The sequence below is a fragment of the Narcine bancroftii genome, chromosome 1, assembly GCF_036971445.1.
Source record: "Narcine bancroftii isolate sNarBan1 chromosome 1, sNarBan1.hap1, whole genome shotgun sequence".
Lineage (NCBI taxonomy): Eukaryota > Metazoa > Chordata > Chondrichthyes > Torpediniformes > Narcinidae > Narcine > Narcine bancroftii.
In genome coordinates, this window is record NC_091469.1 from 443423524 (window position 1) to 443443008 (window position 19485).

Sequence of the window (19485 nt, forward strand, 5' to 3'; positions counted from 1 at the left end):
CCCCAGCTGTCCAGATGGAATTCAAACTCCTTTCTGTGAGTTTGTGGGTCCAAACAAGCTCCCTATAACCAACCATTTTAACTCCTCAGCCATTCCTACAGTAATATGTCGGTACTTGGCCTCGTCCATTGAAAGGTTCAGGGCCAAACGTAAAGAACAACTTAAATTTTAAATTAAAATTTAAACATACAGCATAGTAACAGGCCCTTTCAGCCCATGAATCTGTGCCACGCAATTGGCCTACAACCCCTGGTACATTTCTGAATGGTGGGAGGAAACGAGAGCTCCCAGGGAAAACCCATGCAGACATGCATACAAACTCCTTCCAAACAGTGCAGGATTCTAATCCCAAATCCAATTGTTGGTGCTGTAAAAGTGTTGCACTAACTGCCACACTAACAGTGTTTTCGAACAACTTAAATCTAATGGCGCAAAGACTGATTTTTTTTTTCTAATTTTAGTTTATCCAGACCCCATCTGATTCCACTATATCCATCTCTACCTTTTCTTCTTCTTCTTTGGCTTGGCTTCGCGGACGAAGATTTATGGAGGGGGTAAAAGTCCACGTCAGCTGCAGGCTCGTTTGTGGCTGACAAGTCCGATGCGGGACAGGCAGACACGGTTGCAGCGGCTGCAGGGGAAAATTGGTTGGTTGGGGTTGGGTGTTGGGTTTTTCCTCCTTTGCCTTTTGTCAGTGAGGTGGGCTCTGCGGTCTTCTTCAAAGGAGGTTGCTGCCCGCCAAACTGTGAGGCGCCAAGATGCACGGTTTGAGGCGTTATCAGCCCACTGGCAGTGGTCAATGTGGCAGGCACCAAGAGATTTCTTTAGGCAGTCCTTGTACCTTTTCTTTGGTGCACCTCTGTCACGGTGGCCAGTGGAGAGCTCGCCATATAACACGATCTTGGGAATGCGATGGTCCTCCATTCTGGAGACGTGACCCATCCAGCACAGCTGGATCTTCAGCAGCGTGGACTCGATGCTGTCGACCTCTGCCATCTCGAGTACTTCGACATTAGGGATGAAAGCGCTCCAATGGATGTTGAGGATGGAGCGGAGACAACGCTGGTGGAAGCGTTCTAGGAGCCGTAGGTGGTGCCGGTAGAGGACCCATGATTCGGAGCCGAACAGGAGTGTGGGTATGACAACAGCTCTGTATACGCTTATCTTTATGAGGTTTTTCAGTTGGTTGTTTTTCCAGACTCTTTTGTGTAGTCTTCCAAAGGCGCTATTTGCCTTGGCGAGTCTGTTGTCTATCTCATTGTCGATCCTTGCATCTGATGAAATGGTGCAGCCGAGATAGGTAAACTGGTTGACCGTTTTGAGTTTTGTGTGCCCGATGGAGATGTGGGGGGGCTGGTAGTCATGGTGGGGAGCTGGCTGATGGAGGACCTCAGTTTTCTTCAGGCTGACTTCCAGGCCAAACATTTTGGCAGTTTCCGCAAAGCAGGACGTCAAGCGCTGAAGAGCTGGCTCTGAATGGGCAACTAAAGCGGCATCGTCTGCAAAGAGTAGTTCACGGACAAGTTTCTCTTGTGTCTTGGTGTGAGCTTGCAGGCACCTCCGTGCGGTACCGGATGTAAACAGCGTCTTCATTGTTGGGGTCTTTCATGGCTTGGTTCAGCATCATGCTGAAGAAGATTGAAAAGAGGGTTGGTGCGAGAACACAGCCTTGCTTCACGCAATTGTTAATGGAGAAGGGTTCAGAGAGCTCATTGCTGTATCTGACTCGACCTTGTTGGTTTTCGTGCAGTTGGATAATCATGTTGAGGAACTTTGGGGGACATCCGATGCGCTCTAGTATTTGCCAAAGCCCTTTCCTGCTCACGGTGTCGAAGGCTTTGGTGAGGTCAACAAAGGTGATGTAGAGTCCTTTGTTTTGTTCTCTGCACTTTTCTTGGAGCTGTCTGAGGGCAAAGACCATGTCAGTAGTTCCTCTGTTTGCGCGAAAGCCGCACTGTGATTCTGGGAGAATATTCTCAGCGACACTAGGTATTATTCTATTTAGTAGAATCCTAGCGAAGATTTTGCCTGCAATGGAGAGCAACGTGATTCCCCTGTAGTTTGAGCAGTCTGATTTCTCGCCTTTGTTTTTGTACAGGGTACCTACCACTATACATATTTTCTCTCTTTTTCTAACTTCCCCCACCTCCCTTCATAATGGTTTCTCCTTCTATCAGTCTCTCCACCTCCCACCTCTATCACCTCTGGTACCCTCCCCCAGCTTAATACCCTCTTTATATATGGGGATCCTTTTTATCCTTTTTCTCAGTTTCGATAAAGGGTTCAGACTCAAAATGATGACGTAATGGCAGCTACTCTGCTCCTGCAATAACACACACAATCACATGGGTTGAGCTCAGTGAGCAGACTAGTTTATTGCAGGCTGCTGGGCTGCACTTATACTCTCAACCCGAACCTGGCTGAGAACCGCGCTGGAGGGCACTGACGTAACCTGGGAATCACATAGTCCCCAAGCGCGGGTTTCTGGGCCCCGAGCTGGAAGGCAGGGAAACCCCCGACGGCGCCATTTTGGCCATGTGCCCCGCCATGTGGCTTACAAGCAGGGCCAGTTCACCTGCCTTGTGGTGAGCCACCATGCAGCCACACTCCCCCAGAACCGGCGCCAATGTCCTTTTTTGCCGGGCGGCCTCACATCTTGGGCTGGGCAATGACCACAGGCTCAGTGGGATCGAGGTGGGCTGGCTTCAGCCTGTCCATGGTAAACAGCTCATGCCTGCCGCCCAAGTCCAGCATGAATGTCGAGCCAGAACACTGTATAACCCTGTACAGCCCCTCGTACGGTCACTGCAGAGGTGCCACGGTCGGGCCCCGCTGAATGAAAACGAACTCTGCAGAAAGCAGCTCGCTTGGAACATGAGACTTGAGACTTCAAAGGAGTCCAAGTGTGCCCTGAGGTGAGGAAGTAGTTCGTGCGGCAACCGCTGGGGATTGTGAGGTGCGTTGACGAACTCACCAGGTAGCGCCAACGGTGCACCGTAGACCAGCCCAGCTGAAGACGCCTGCAGATCTTCCTTGGGAGTGGAGTGGATGCCCAGGAGCACCCAAGGCAGTTCGTCCGTCCAGTCGGGACCAGTGAGGCGGGCCATGAGCGCTGACTTAAGGTGGCAGTGCAGACGTTCGACCAGTCCATTGGCCTGCAGGTGGTAGTCCATGCTGCGGTGTAGCTGGATCTCCAACCTGTTGGCAAGTTGTGCCCAGAGCGCAGATATGAACTGGTGAGGTGAGCCGGGACGCCGAACTGGGCGACCAACCATGCAACAGGGCTCAGGAGCAGGAGTCGGTGAAGGCGTCTGGCATTGGGATCGCCTCGGGCCAGCGAGTGGTGCGGTCCACCACTGTAAACAGATAACGGTTGCCCCGGGAGACGGGTAAGGGCCCAACGATGTCCACTTGAATGTGGCTGATCCGTTCCTGGACATGCTCGAACTGCTATACAGGCACCTTGGTGTGCCTGTGCACCTCGGACATCTGGCAATGGGTGCATAACCATATAACCATATAACCATTTACAGAGCGGAAACAGGCCATGTTGGCCTTTTGAGTCTGCACCGGTTCACTGATTTGTTCTGGCCCAGCCTGCAATCTGCTTCCACAGCCCATCCCATACAAACCGTTCTGCCACCATCTGGACTGTGGACCTGATGGACGGATGTGAAAGGTCGTGGATGTGACAAAAGACCTGCCTGCGCCACTGCTGCGGAATGATTGGCCGCGGGGTGCTCAAGGAGATATCACACAGGATGGTGCCTTTGCCGCTCTGAGTTGGGAGATCTTGGAACCGCAGGCCCATGATGGCAGTCTTGAAGGCCCTCGTCTCCTCATCAGCTTCCTGGTCCTGGGCGAGCTGGTCAAAGTTGAAGCCGGGCGTCAGCGCACAGATGGCCGATTGCAAGAGTGCATCGGCAACCACATTGTCTTTCTCCGCCTTGTGTTGAATGTCGGTGGTAAACTCCGACATGAAGGAGAGGTGACGCTGCTGGCGGGCCAACCAGCAATCCTTTGCCATCGCGAGCACTTGGGTGAGAGGTTTGTGTTCGGTGAAGATAGTAAAAGTCCTCTCCTCCAAAAAATAGCGGAAATGCAGCACCATCAGGTACATGCCCAGTAACTTGCGGTCGAAGGCACTATACTTGCGTTCGGGCGGGCGGAGCAGGCAGCTGAAGAATGTCAGCGGCTTCCAATGCCCATTCACCTGCTGCTCCAGGACAACACCAATGGCTGTGGCAGAGGAATTGACAGAGAGTGCCACATGCAGGTTGGTGTGCGGGTGGGCGAGCATGGCGGCCTTCACGAGGGCATCCTTGGTGGTCTCTAATGCGGTGCAGGCTTCTGGGCTCCAAGCGATCATCTTGTGCTTGGCTGCGGTGAGGGCGAACAGCGGCTGCATGTTGCACGCAGGTCCCGGGATGAAGCAGTTGTAATAGTTGACCATACCTACGAACTCTTGCAGCCCTTTGAGGCTGTCCAGGCGTGGGAACTCCCTGATAGTGGCAACCTTCGCAGTGGTGGGCGTGGCTCCTTCGGCCGTGATGGTATGGCCCAGGAACTGCATGGACTTTTTCCCGAACTGGCACTTGGCCGGGTTGATGGTAAGGCCGAAGTCGGCCAGCCAGGAGAAAAGGGCATGTAGGTGGGCCTTGTGTTGCGTCCGGTCCTTGCTGGCGATGAGGATGTCGTCCAAATAAATAAAGATGAAATCCAAGTCCCTGCCCATAGTGTCCATGAGGCACTGGAAGGTCTGAGTGGCATTCTTGAGCCCGAACGGCATGTGCAGGAATTCGTACAGGCCAAAGGGGGTGATGATGGCCGTCTTGGGTATGTCCTCAGGGTGCACCGGGATCTGGTGATATCCGTGCACCAGGTCAACCTTGGAGAAGACCCTTGTACCATGTAGCTTGACCGTAAAGTCCTGGATGTGATGGATGGGGTAACAGTTAGGAACGGTTGCCTCATTGAGCCGTCGATAGTCTCCGCAGAGACGCCAGCCGCCGGAGGCTTTCGGGACCAGGTGGAGCGGTGAGGCCCACGGGCTGTCAGACCGGTGAATGATCCCCAGCTCCAACAGGTGTGAAAACTCCTCCTTTGCTAACTGGAGCTTGTCAGGTGGGAGCCGGTGTTCCTTGGCGTGAACCGACGGGTCCTGGGTGGGGATGTGGTGGAACACCCCGTGGTGTGGCGAGGCAGTGGAGAACTGTGGCTTGAGGTATGTCGGGAACTCATCCAGGATTTGCTGGATCTTATTTCTTGGCATGCTGATCATGGCCATCTGCTCCAAGCAGGAGGCGTCGAGGTGAACGTCCTGGAAGGTATGGGCATCCACCAGGCACCTACCTCGAATGTCCACAAGAAGCCCATGTGCGAGGAGGAAGTCTGGACCCAGGATGGCAGTCGGGAGGGATGAGACGGTGAATCTCCACGAGAACTTCCGCTGGCCGATCTAGAAGTGGACAGTCTTATCTCCATACATCCGATTGCCATTGCGTTGGCTGCACGGATGGGAGGTCCACGAGGTTGGTTCCTGGATTCGATGGCCATGGCCAGGATGACGCTGATCTAGGCTCCAGTGTCAACGAGGAACCGCCGGCTGCTGACTGAGTTCTGCAGGTAGAGAAGGCTGTGTCCTTGGCCAGCTGCTGCAGCCATTAACAGCGGCTGGCCCGGTCATTTCCCTGGAACGAGCAGGGCTGACAACACTTCCAAGCCTTGGCTCCCCAACGCTGGTGGTTGAAGCAAAGGCCTGAAGCAGATGCTGTGGCCTTAGTTATGCTCTTGGGGGCCCCTGCAGGAGCCGGGTGCTCTACCTCAGCACTAGGGCGGCTTGGCGTGGTCATGCCCATGCCTCGTGACCTGCTGGACAACTGAGCCTTCCAAGAATCATGCAAGCCATAGCTCTTGGGCCTTCTGGGCGACTTTCCTCGGGTCAGTGAAGCTCTCCTGTACCAGCAGCGGCCAGATGTCCCCGGGCATATGTTCGAGGAAGATGTGCTTGAAGAGTCGGTAGTTAGTGTGCTCACCCATGAGCGCGAGCATTTCGTCCATCAGTTCCATCAGGGACCTGTCCCCCAGGGTATCGAGGAGCAGTATCCGAGTGGCACTCTGGTGTCTGGAGAGTCCAAGGGACCCGGTAAGCACTCGCTTGATGGTCTCGAACTTGTCCTCGGTGGGTGGGTGCTGAACAAGGTGCAGCACACATCTGGCGGTGACCTGGTTCAGGGCAGCGACCACATGGTAGAACTTGGTTGTTTTGGATGAAATCTGGCGGAGGTGAAACTGGGCCTCCGCATGGTCGAACCAGATTTCCTGCTCCTGAACCCAGAATTCAGGCAGTCTTACGGCTATAGCGCTAATCCCAGCCTTGCTCATGATGGGTTCAAAGATGTTTGAACCAGTCGGGGTCACCCATTGTAGCGGCAGCTACCCTGCTCCTGCAATAACACACACAACCAGATGGGTTGAGCTCAGTGAGCAGACTAGTTTATTGCCGGCTGCTGGGCTGCACTTATACTCTCAGCCCAAACCTGGCTGAGAACCGCGCTGGAGGGCGCTGATGTCACCCGGGTGTCACATGGTCCCCAAGCGCGAGTTTCTGAGCCCCGAGCTGGAAGGAAGGGAAACCCCTGACGGCGCCATTTTGGCCGGCTCTCCCGCCGCGTGGCTTACAAGCAGGGCCGGTTCGCCTGCCTTGGGCTGAGTTGCCACAGAATGTCCATTTCTACCCATGATGCTGTCTGACCTGTTGAGTACCTCCAGCAATTCTCTGTGAATGCCATTCCAGTACCTTGACCATAGACACAGAATCCTCTCTTCCTGACACATCATTAGGATTGGACACTGAGTTGTAACAGGCTCATTGAGTTTCCACATCTGTTCTTTTGTGAACTGATTCCCTGGATAACTGTTTTTCTTGCACATGAAATGTGTTAAGTTCTGTTCAGCACGCGACTAACCATATGTAAGATCCTAATCTCTAATCGACCTGCACTAATCAAGCTGCACCAATGGAAACATCTCTCTCATCCACCCCGAGGTTATCTTGTGTTGTTCAAATTAACCAACTGAAGAAACATTGATTAGTGGATGTTTCCTTAGGAATTACTATCCTTGTCAATTAAAATGGCACCAAGGCTTATAACTAGGAGGGGAGTGATGTAAAGTTTTTATAAGGCAGTGGTCAGACCGCACTTGGAATATTATGAGCAGTTTTGGGCTCCATAATCTAAGGAAGGATGTGTTCGCATTGAAGAAGATCCAGAGGAGGTTTACAAGGATGATCCCAGAAATGAAAAGGTTTTCATATGAAGGTTCTAGGATTGTACTCACTGGAGTTTAGATGTATGAGGGGGAATATCATTGAAACTTATTGGATACTGATGCAGATTTGGTGTTTCCTATGGTGGGTAGTCTGTGATCAGAATGAAAAAACGTTCCTTTAGAACAGAGATGAGGAACAATTTCTTTACCCAGAGGATGGTGAATTTGTGGAATTCATTGCCTCAGACAGCTGTGTGGAGGCCATCATTGGGATATTTAAGGTGAAGGTAGATGCTTTTTTTTTAATCAGGAAGGGAATCAAGGATTACAGGGAGAAGGCAGGAGAATGGATTTGAAAAGGATAGAAAAAGGATGCACTGAGGACTGGAGAAATGTTGTTTTGTCAGGTGTACAATTGGATGATAATAAACTTCAACTTAAATCAGCCATGATTGAATTTCAGACCTGACTTGATGGGCTTACAGCCTAATTCCCCTCCTACATCTATGATCTGAAGAAAACACACAAATGCTGGAGAAACTCAGCAGGTCAAGCAGAGCCTTTATGTAGCTTGAGCCTGAAACATTGGTGATGTATCTTCACCTTTGCTACATAAAGGCACTGTTTGACCTGTTGAGTTTCTCCAGCATTCGTTAAGTTTTCACTTAACCACGGTGTCAACAGAATGCTGTGTTTTACCTATATCTATGATCTTGTAGCCCCAAGCTAAATATTATTTCTCATTCCTAAAATTATTAAAGAATGGTGGAGGTGGGGGTGGGGTTAGTAAATTATGATTATTCTTCTTTCAGTTCAAACCTGAAACAAAAATCCTAGGATTATGTATGTCTTCCTCCAACCTTCACAAAATTTAAAAGCACCTACTTTTTAGTTGGAACAGGGAGAGGCTTTCCATTTACAAGTTAAAGAGAATGAAAGAATTATTCACAGTTCTCTTCATTGTCATGTGGTCTGTGGTACAGTTAAAAAAATGTATGATTAGTGTGCTATCCAGCAAGTCTTTCCAAACATTAAGTACAATGGAATAACACAGACAGTAGGGTAACAGTGAGAGATCAGTACGAACAAGGTAAGGGCAATTTTTTTTTATAGCATGAGCTTTGTTCAGGAATAACAGGGAAAAAAGCAGTCCTTGAATCTGCTAGTGAATTTTCTTCCTGAAGAAGGGAATGTGGCTGGGGCTGGAGTGGGATGAGTCCAAAAGCAGGTTGGCTGTGTTTCCGAGGCAGCATGGAAGGAAGGGCAGTTAGATAATAACAGCTATCAGTGAGTATCAAGTAAATTATGACTTCATGCCTGGATACTCCACCATAAGGGGACATGGTTATACTTGAGGGACAGGGACCTGAAAACTATCTCTGAAAACAGTCTGAGAAATCTTTGTTTTGTTTACCTGTGTGGTTTTCCTGTTGTGCCATCTACAGGAGGGAAAGGTACTACAGAAGCTCTTAATTCATTCTTCACCGATAACTATGCATTTCACAGAACATTTTAAAGACAACTGTATGATGTACAACTTGAGGTGAGGGTAAAGTCAGTATTCAGGTTGAGCTGGGAATGGGAGAACTGAACCCAAGTGAAGGTGGAGCCACGATTGGCAGTGGAAAGGAGACAAGGGGAAGCAGATGGAGATGTGTATAGACAGTGGAAGAGATTCCTTCCCACTTTTTGTTATCTCCACATGGGAATATTAAAATTGTAATTCTCAAAATCTTAAGGAATTGGGTCACCTCCTCTACCTTCATTTTTCAAAGGAAGGATCCTCAGCATGTTCGCACTTTCTCAGGTCGTTTTATCAGTTAAAAATGTTGCAACACAGGAGCCATTTGACCTTTAATATCTGAGATGGCTGGAAAAGCGTATTCAGCCCAATCCCTCCATCCAGCACCAGGTCCACAGCACTGCATGTCATGGCTTTTCATTTGTGTAAATCTTATTTATATCTTCATAGAAATAGGTCCATTATCTACAGAATCAAAGTCTGGAAACTCAATGGGCAGTTTGGGCAACATAAATCAGACTCTTTTTACACAAAAGATTAATGTTACTGCCAGCTTTTATTTTCCCCATTCAGAAACATTCTTATCCATCTTGTTCCTGTGCATATTTTAGGGTACTTAATTTTATTTAAAAGGAGTTTTTTTTGTCTGGCATGAGCCTTGGCCTGAATAACCTTAAGATTTGACAAGGATTAGAAGGTGGCTTTGTAGTAAATGTGTTTTAGATTGGATGAGATAGGAATCATGTGAAAAAAGTTGGCAATAAGTCTTGAATAAATACATACATCAGACTTGCCAAATCTCGAGAAAAACGGTTCAACAATCACATCTAACAACTAATGTCTGCACATGGATTTGATTAGAAAATATAAACAAGTAAGCAATAACTTTCACATGAATGGAATTACCAAAGTCTTCCCCCACCCCCACCCCCACCCCTGCATTTGAACAGGTAATTGTTGAGTTTAAAGTGTCCAGTAAAATACTTGGCCTCCCACCTGTACCCAGAACATAACTTTAGCAGCAGAGCAGCTGACACTGTGTTGAATAGCTTCTGAATGGTGCATGGACTGTGTTCTATGCCAATCCCAATCTAAAGACATTTTGCCTGGTAGGTTCTTGTAGGTCCAAAATTCTTTAAGTATGAAGGGACAAGACAGGAAGGAGATTGGAGTGGAACTTAAACCTGTGTAGTTCCTTCTGTGAAACCTCAAAAGTTCAACAGGTGGATCAGGAGACAAGCAGCTGATCTGTAAATGGAAATTTCACCCGGAAAACCATGTTCATTCTAAGCCGATTCAAGTAAACTCAAATCCCATATGGGATTCAAAATGCTCCAAATCCATAATGTTTGGAAAAACCAAATAACCTTGAATAAAATCTGGAATGTGCATTTTAATCACGTGAATTATTTGATTACAAATTTAAAACTGTGGAGCTCTGGGGCAAATAAAGGGGAAAAAAAAGTGCCTTTCTCCCAAACATTATGGAGGACACTGTACTTAAAAACGGATAAATTGATTACCTCTAATTTAAATACAATTTTTACTTTGGAAAATGTTGTCAGGTCCTTTTTTAGTCTGGCAAAAGCACCTTGCTCCACCTGCTTCTTGCTAGTCACGATCTGACTGAATCGTGGAAATACTACAGTTGGTAAATTGCCTCACTCATTGGATATAATGGCCCATTTCCATTGGACTCGCAACAGAATCAGAGGCTGGATTCCCTGCACAAGGAGCCATTTTGAGTTGTGAATACTTCAAGAGCCAACAAGTTTACACGGGCCTTTAAGGGATGGATTTATGTAGCTGTCCGTCATGTTGGTGTTAAAGAGGAGGTGGAACAAACACTCTTATTGCCTCCTCTTGCCATATTCTCCTTTTCCAAATACAGCTTCCTGGGTTATAAAAGCCTAGATGTATCTTTTATGGCTGTTCCTGGTGTTTCTGGGATTTGCACCATTACATTTGTCTAATTGTGCTGACACTTATTGCAGTGGATAGTTTCCTCAGTAATACTATCAGATCCATGTCTTTTAGAGTTGATTTCTAATTTGTAGCTCTTGGGACTGCTTTATGGGACCCCTGAGGAGTTCCTGAGACATACGAGCTTCCAGGCATGGCGGTGTCTTGGATTGACACCATGCACTGGCTGACTGGGTTAAGGCTGTCACTCCTAATTGCCATTGCTTAACTTGATAATGCAGGGCATATTATTCAACACATAGAAGAATTAAAGCCAGACCTTCTGCATAGACTGGTGCCCAAGGCATGCTGGTGACATATAATCAGCTCAGAGGTTGTTGTGGCCGTGACTGAACGTTCACTTCCCTGTTTTCTCCCTTCTCTCTTGACCCACTTTAGTGGGATGCCACAGGCCTCATCAGGCCTGATTCAGTGCCTAAGTTGAAGTCTCTCTGCTTGGAAACAATCATCATGACAGGTTATCATAGGTGTTGTGGTGCACAGAGTTCATTCCTGCAAGGGTTATTGAAACAACCTCGAGAAAGCTTTCCCTTTCTTCTGGATTATTTTATTTTTAAAAGAAAGGATTAATTGACCTCTCAAAATCAAACAGAAGACCCCCCCCCCCCCCCCCAACCCCCAAGCTTCACAGCCAGAGCTCATGTTTTATCTGCTTTCCTTTCGGAATTATTCAGGAAGAGAACCAGAGGGCTTGAAATACTTTGCCCCTGACACATTTCTCCTGGCTTTAGTCATTTGGTCATTTGCCATTCAGTAACATCCTATAAAACACGCATCATTTATTTCACCCTGTCTGTTCATTACCTTGAAAGGCTACTTAAAGAAGCTTGTTGAAATTAATTTGTTTTTCAGTTGTGCAAGGATAAGGACAAGAAACATTCTGTGTGCTTCATGGTCACTCACAATGAGATTATAAAATTGCAAAATTCTTACCAAGTCTGGGGATGTGACAATAAATTGGCACACATCATAATTTTAATAGGTTATGTATGTGTATGAGAATATATTGGTCAAGGAGAAATTAAAGAGAAATATCACAAATACTGAAAATAAGCTGAATCATCCCAAAACAACAAAATGTCAAAGACCAGCAAGCGAGGCAGTTATTTTAATATGGAATCCTACCTTATTATAATTTCTCCTGCCCAGTGCATACACAGACTCCCATTAAAAAAAAATGCAGACAATCATTGTTACAGATTGCCTGAAGAAATTTTGTCTGATGTTGCCCATGAGCGCAATAAAACCAAATAGTTATGACTTGTATTCTGCTGGCTGTGCCCTGGGATTTCCCTGGAGGCTCCTGCAATCACCTCAAATGTACAATAATGACCAGACTAGCTGGTGACTGGTTAGTCTAGCAGTGTGGCTGACAGTATTATCACAGCATTGCTTTTAGAACTGCTGCTTTTCAAAGGTTAGTGGTGGTTCATATTACATGATGTGAACTCAGATGATGAAAGCAAGATAGTATTTTTTTAAATGTAAGAAATTAGGTCATGTAAGCATGTTTTGGGGTATATTGTGATTTAGTTATAAAGAAAAAACAAAGGAAATTTTGGAATATACTCCAGGTTTCATAAACTGCTCATTTACTTTCAGATTCGCCATTAATCCAACACATGAAGGCACTGAAATCCCAGTCTAATATTGTGCTGTGCACATCTGAAAGCCACTTGGTCAATTTAAGTGTGGCTTATAGCTAGTTCAGGCCCCTGATGGAGAAGGAGTCTTTCATGTAATTTCAGGCCAGCTACATCATTGCAAAGGGGTAGGTCCCAACGACTCCAACCATTGCTGGCAAATGTCCTTGAGTAGATCTTCTTTAAGAAGTATACATTTTGCAAGGCTCCCTTTGGGCCTTTTGATCTCGAGTTCCATCATTTACTCTTCACCCATCAATCTCTTGACCTGGCCATCTCTCTGACACTTAGGCCCAATTCACTCTCTGGGGTCTGATGAACACAAACCTGCATCCCCCTTCATCATTCGTTCTCCTCAACTTTGCAGATTCCAAATTCTACACAAACACACACACACACACACACACACACACACACACACACACACACACACACACACACACACACACACACACACACACACACACACACACACACACACACACACACACAGAGTCAAAATCCACCACCACCAACTGTATCCCTCACAGTGGATTTAATTAGACTTTTTAAACAGTGAATGACTTTGCCAAACCACTAAGCAATGAATTGTCATAGGAATATCTTTTAAGAACATATTTAGCAATTATGTGCTGATTTGTGCGTACAGCAATTTCCATGGTTCACTGTATCTGCTGTGGAATAGCTCATCTGCTTTAAATGCACAAAGTCGATTCAGGATAGCAACGTGTGTATGATCGTAAGCAATATCACACTTCATTATTGTTCTGCTTTCCATCAGTAATTCAGCACATGCTTTAAGAATAAAAATATTATTGATCTTGTCCTACTGTGTTTGCTTGATAATTTCAAATCCCAAGCAGCATTCACTTAAATTGAGCACTACTAAAGAACCTTTAACCTAAGCCTTCTAACTGCAATAAAGAGACAGAGGATTAGAATTCAAAGGGACTGTGAAGTATTTTAATAAACTTTCAGGCAGTAGTTTTGAAGCAGAACAGGACGTGACCAGAACTATCAGTGTTTGTTTTTCTGCAGTCATGAATCTCCAAGGCAACTCTGCTCTTTGGAGCTTATCCTTGGCATCATTCAGCCTGCTCCCCTGATGTGACATTAGCTCTCTTGAGTCTTGAGAGTTGCCCACAACATGAGTATTCATGTTGCCCTTTTCAACAATATTTCGCTTGCATTCTTGCAGGCCAGGTAAAATCCTTCAAAACCTCATAAGCTTTCAGGTAACCTTTTTTTCTTTTTGCAACAAGAGAGCAGAACTTCTTCACTGTAGATGAAACCAAAAGAGCAGTTTAGTTACATCTGTTCGCCTGACCGGAAAATTATCCTTGCTGAAAAAGCATTGCATTACTTTGTTGTTTATATGAGACCTTCAAGGATTTATTGATTTTTAAGAAAATGCTTTTTTAAAAAAAAAATCCCTGGGGCATTTCTGTGCCCTCTGCAATGCAAGAAGTTTGAGGATGTTAACTGTCATGACTTCCTCCTTTACTTCCTCTTTCAGTTTTGGTTGATTTTGTATGAAATCCCTGTCCCTAAAGGAGTGGGGGGGGGGAGGGGAGAGGTGAGGTGTGTGATTATTTTTAGTCTTCTGCCAGTGTATTAGAATCACAGAGGCATACTGTTTGTCCCATTACATTTGTGTTGTCCTTCTGGAAAATTCTCCAGAGGTGAGCATTAGCAAGTGATCCCAGATGATGCACAGCTTTATTTTCCTTCCTTATCTATGGAGTTGCACCTGAGCTCAACAGCAATGCCTCACTGATGATCAAAGAGCTTGTTGTCCAAAAGTATTCTGAACCTTAATTAAACTTGGTTGTTCTCCTGTTAATCAATACCATACCTCCCTTGCCTCTCTCCCCCCCCCCCCCCCCACACCGCCACCACAGCCCATCCCCACCACAACCTCTTGCATTTCATCGGCAATTTCAGTTTGTAGAAATTAAGGTTTTCCTATTTGACTGACCTTGCTGGAAATGTATATTAAGCACAACATCAAACTAACTATTATAGCTCACCAGGCAATTTAGTCTTTAATTTATTTTCAAAGAAACTTGAGAACTGTGCAAGTCCTTGCACTGATTGATTTTCCTCCTGAATCCGATGCCTCCGAAAGAGCAAGTTCAATATTAACTAGGCAATACTTGACACCTCTTAGCCCAGATATTGGATCCCATCATATTTTTTACACAGCAATACTATTGTACAAGTAGGTAGTTGGCAGCTGCAAAATCTCTTGCGTGTTTAATGCTACACTGGAAATCTGGGCGATATGGGTGGAACATGGTATTTCAGGCATGAACTCACTGGACTGGGCAGGGTGGCCCGCCTTCTGTCCCTGTAACTCCTCTCCATAAGATCCCTCATAAAAGCTGAGAGCCCTAGTCTCCTCCCTCCATATGTGCCTTGGACGTGAGCCAGCAGCATGTCGCGTCATACCGAGATTTTCTGGTTAATAAAGCCTTTGACTACTTGCTTCATGTCTGCGGGTGGTCATTGATCGTGCCACAACCAGATGTTTCCACTCTTTCTTATCCTTGTGTCAATCACATAATCAACATGCTTCATTGGCATTTGAGTCATCAAGTGAACAGCATGGGAACAGGTCCATTGTCCCACCATGGTGTTGGGAACCTTTTTGTTCATCAACATTCAACTCATTGCCTGCACTGGATTTGTCAATTTTATGTTCATTAGTCACATTATACCTAGTACAGTGAGAAAGGTTGTTCTACAAGCAGTCTGACAGGCTATCTCTACCTTTCAAAGAGCTGTGTAAAGAGCACAATTTGCAGGGAAGAGGTGTACAATGAAAAGGAAGATCAATGAGCACCAAAGTAGGGCAGCATGAGAGCACTGAGGATTTATTCAGGAGCCTAATGGGTGCGGGGAAGAAACTGCCTTGTTGAGGTGTACTTTCACAGTCATAACCCTCGCTCCAGTGGGAGAATTGGGAAGAGAGTGCGCCTAAGGTATGAAGGGTCCTTCCTTGTGTTGGCTGAGCCTTTCCTAGATATAATTAAGTGCCTGTGTAAAATCTCTCAAATGTAGTGACTGTGTCTGACTCCTCCACCTTCTCTGCCATTGAGATCCTTGAAACAGAGGTGGTGGTGGAGACAGATAACAATGCATTTTAAAAAAAACTTTACTCTCAGATACCCTTTAGAAAAAAAACCCTCTTATTTTAAACTGTGCCCTACCATGGGAAAATGATTTCGACTGACTGTTCCCTGTGCCTGGAGTCTCCACCCACACTTTGTCTTTAAGATGTCAACCCCCCCCACCCCCAACCCCTGAACCCTATTTATTAAAGAATAAATAGGATATTGCGGATGGTGTCATGACATAAAAAGTCATAGACCCATTGCGTTACCTTCTTTAAATGCTATTTTAGCAAAATACTCCAATGTCTAGTACATATATTGTTAACCCATAAAACCTTCTCAAATAATTCTCAAATAACCTTCTTAAAACTTTCTCAAATAATTCCAGCTATTTATTTTCACATTCTGTAAAGGCCACAAGACTTTATTTATTTGTCTTTGAGGGAGAAAACTGTCTGGCACTATTTGGAAGTGTAATGATCAAGAGATGACTTGCATTGCTTGAAGTTCTTGAAAGAGTTTGATACATTGGATGTGAAGTTTTCATGTGCGAAGGATGGGCCATAATGATAATTACCAGTAAAGCTATCTTCAAGATTCAGGAGAAACTTCCTTACCTCGAGGAGTGATTGGCACTTGCTCTATCACCGAATGGATAAGATAAACATGGATCAATTCTAGGAAATGACTGCACAAGGGTGAAAAGAGCAGAAGATTTGTTGATTGGGCCGAATGATGCAGTGGGAAGAGACAGATGTGAAGTATAGACTTAGCCATTTTGGGCTGAATAGTTTGTTTCTTTTTGGTGCTTGGTAATCATAAGGTAAGAAAGGTGATTTCCAAAAGTTGAATCGAGCATTTGGCGGATGAACTCTCCCAGTCGTCCTGCAGGCAGAGCTCACAGGGGATGGTTATAATCTGAACTCTGGTTTACTCTGATCTTTTCTCTCTTTCAGTTGGGCTTCATATAGGACGCTATTGTGGCCAAGTTGCACCCGAAAGTATTCAGTCCATCACGGGCATCCTGTCATTAACACTGCACACGGACACTGCAATCGCCAGGGATGGCTTCTCTGCAAACTATTCCATTGTCCACAAGAATTTATCAGAAAGTAAGTAGAAGCTGATCGATTCTGATGATTTGGTTTAGATGGGTTTTGTTGATCATAAAGAGCAGAATTATATGGATCACACTGGCCTAATGCTTATTCACAAAAATATGCATCTACTCATGTTCTACACAATTCTTTACAGATCCAACCAAGCCATGTATTGCTGGCAGCAAAATTACATCATGCTTTGCTGTGTTTAGCAAGAAAGTGATCATCTGAACTTTGATAGAGACATTGAAGGAGATGATAGTAACTAGAACAAAATGTAAAAGGCATAGATGGTACAGTATACCTAAACGGCAGTTGAGAAAACTCCTTCAGCAATAATGAACCAAATATAACAAAAATAAAGAAGACAATTTGGAACTTAGTTCAAGTGAATGGGGTGAAACACGAAAGCCTGCAGATGCTGTGATTACAGTCAAAACACAGAAATGCTGGAAGAACTCAGCAGGTCTGACAGCGTCCGCAGGAGGTAAAGACATCTTTCTTTGGCTTGGCTTCGCGGACGAAGATTTATGGAGGGGTAAATGTCCACGTCAGCTGCAGGCTCGTTTGTGGCTGACAAGTCCGATGTGGGACAGGCAGACGCGGTTGCAGCGGTTGCAGGGGAAAATTGGTCGGTTGGGGTTGGGTGTTGGGTTTTATCTTTTGAGGGGGAGGATGTGGAGGGGGAGGACGTGGACCTGTCCTCGGGCCTGCGCAAAGGAGCTTTTAGGTGGAGTGCAGTGCGCGCAGTACTGGCCCCACCCTTTACACCCATGGTTCATGTGCCATGGCCAAGCAAGCTGGGACGTGGCAGTGAGGTCCTTGGGTCGTAGGTTTTATAACGGAGTGGCCTTCTCCTATGCAGGTTTTTTACCCAGGCTGGAGGGGCCTGCCTCCCCTCCTAGGTCGGACCATACTGCCCGGACCGGGGCCTCCGCCTGCTTCGCTCTGCCGAGGCCGGGGCCGCCGCCTCCCCTTCGTTCTTGCCCGGATCGGGGCCTCCGCCGCCTACCCTCTGCCCGGACCGGAGCCGGGGCCGCCGCTGCTTTCCCTGTGCCCAGACCGGGGCAGCCGCCTCCTTATAAAGATATATTACTGAGTTAAAAACACAAAATGTTAGAGAAACTCAGCAGGTCAAACAGTGTCCTTTATGTAACAAAGGCAAAGATACATAATTGACGTTTGGGGCTAAAGCCCATCATCAAAGCATGAAAAAATGCTGGCAAGCGTCCGAACAAAAGGATAGGTGGCAAGGTAAGAGATGATAGGTGGAGAAAGGAAGGAGTGGCAGCAGCAATGGTTGGGGGGGGGGGGGCGGGAATGGTAGGGCTGTATGGGTGAAAGAACCAGAAAGACAGAAAAGGGAAGGGGAAAGAAAAGGCAAGAAGATTTAATGGAAAGTCAATGTCCATGTGGCTGGAGGGTGCTCAGCTAGAAAATAAGGTGTCATTCATTCAATCTGCGGGTGGTCAGGGTGGGCCATGGACCGATGTGAGCATGGGTGTGTGATGCAGAACTGAAATGGTCACTGTGGTTGCAAAGGAACAGAAGTGCTGAGCAAAGCAATCCCCCGGACTGTGACCGGTCTCTCGATTAGAGAATGCCACAAAGAGTGCATCGGATGCAGTAAATAAGTCCTCTGGATGTACAAGTGAAAGGCCTGTTTGGGGCCCCTGAAGCGTGGTGATGAAGGAGGTATGGGCGCAAGTGTTGCACCTCCTGTGCTGGGTGGGCGATGGATGGGGAGGGATGAGTGCACAAGGAAATCGCTGAGGGAGCAGTCCCTGCGGAAGGTCAGGAGAGGAGAAGAGGCAAAAATGTATCTGGTGGTGGGATCCTGTAGTAGGTGCCAGAAATTCGGGCGGATGATGTGTTGGATGCGAAGGCTGGTGGGATCGTAGGTGAGGATGAGGGGGATTCTGTTTATTGTGTCTGGGGCAGAGGGGGCCAGGGCAGATGAATGGGAAATGGAGGAGATGTGGGACAGGGCTGAGTTGATAGTGTTGGAGAGGAAGCCACATTGTGGAAGAAGGAAGACATTTCAGAAGCTCTGGACTGGAAGACCTCATCTTAGGAACAGATGCAGCAGAGATGGAGAAATTGAGAGAAGGGGATAGAATCCTTGCAGGGGATAGGGTGTGAGGAAGTGTAGTCCAGGTAGTTGTGAGAGTAGAAGGGTTTGTAATATATGTCGTTGGAAAGCTTGTATTCCGAGATGGAGGCAAAGAGATCCAGGAAGGGGAGAGTGTTGTTGGAGATGGTCCAGGTGAGTTTGAGATCAGGGTGGAAGTTGGACACGAAGTGGATGATGCTGACAAGCTCATCACGGGTGCATGAGGCAGCCCTGATGTAGTTGTCTATATACCGGTGGAAGAGTTGGGGGGCCTTGCCTGTGTAGGCTTGCAGTATGGATTGCTCCACAATGGCTACAAACAGGCAGGCATAGCTATGACCAATGCGGGTACCCATGGCTACTTTTTATTTATTTAGAGGAAATGAGACAAGTTAAAGAAGAAGTTGTTTAAAATGAGGACATTCTGTCTGCCAGGTGGAGGAGGGTGGTGGTAGAAGGTAACTAGTTGGGTTCTTGGTGCAGGAAGAAGGAAAGTGCTTTCAGACCTTCTGTGTGGGGGAATAGAGATATAAAAGGATTGGACATCCATTGCGAAGGTGAGGCAGTCCAATTCAGGGAATCTGAAGTCCTTGAAGAGATGGAGGGTATGTGAGGTGTCACGGATGCAGGTGGTGAGGGATTGAACCAGTGGAGAAAGGATAGAATCAAGGTAAGATGAAACTAGTTCAGTGGCGGAAGGACCAGTCAGAAGCAATGTCTCGAGCAACAGAATGGG

General features: G+C 46.6%; 1 protein-coding gene across 4 annotated transcripts in view; it reads left to right on the forward strand.

The window, feature by feature from the left end:
- nrp1a (neuropilin 1a) overlaps nt 1–19485 on the forward strand; it is a 221958-nt gene that overhangs the window by 116588 nt on the left and 85885 nt on the right. For all 4 annotated transcript variants that reach the window (XM_069914442.1, XM_069914443.1, XM_069914440.1 and 1 more), the window contains exon 6: nt 16493–16648. In XM_069914442.1, coding sequence (XP_069770543.1) covers nt 16493–16648 — 156 coding nt within the window. The remainder of the gene's footprint in view (nt 1–16492; nt 16649–19485) is intronic.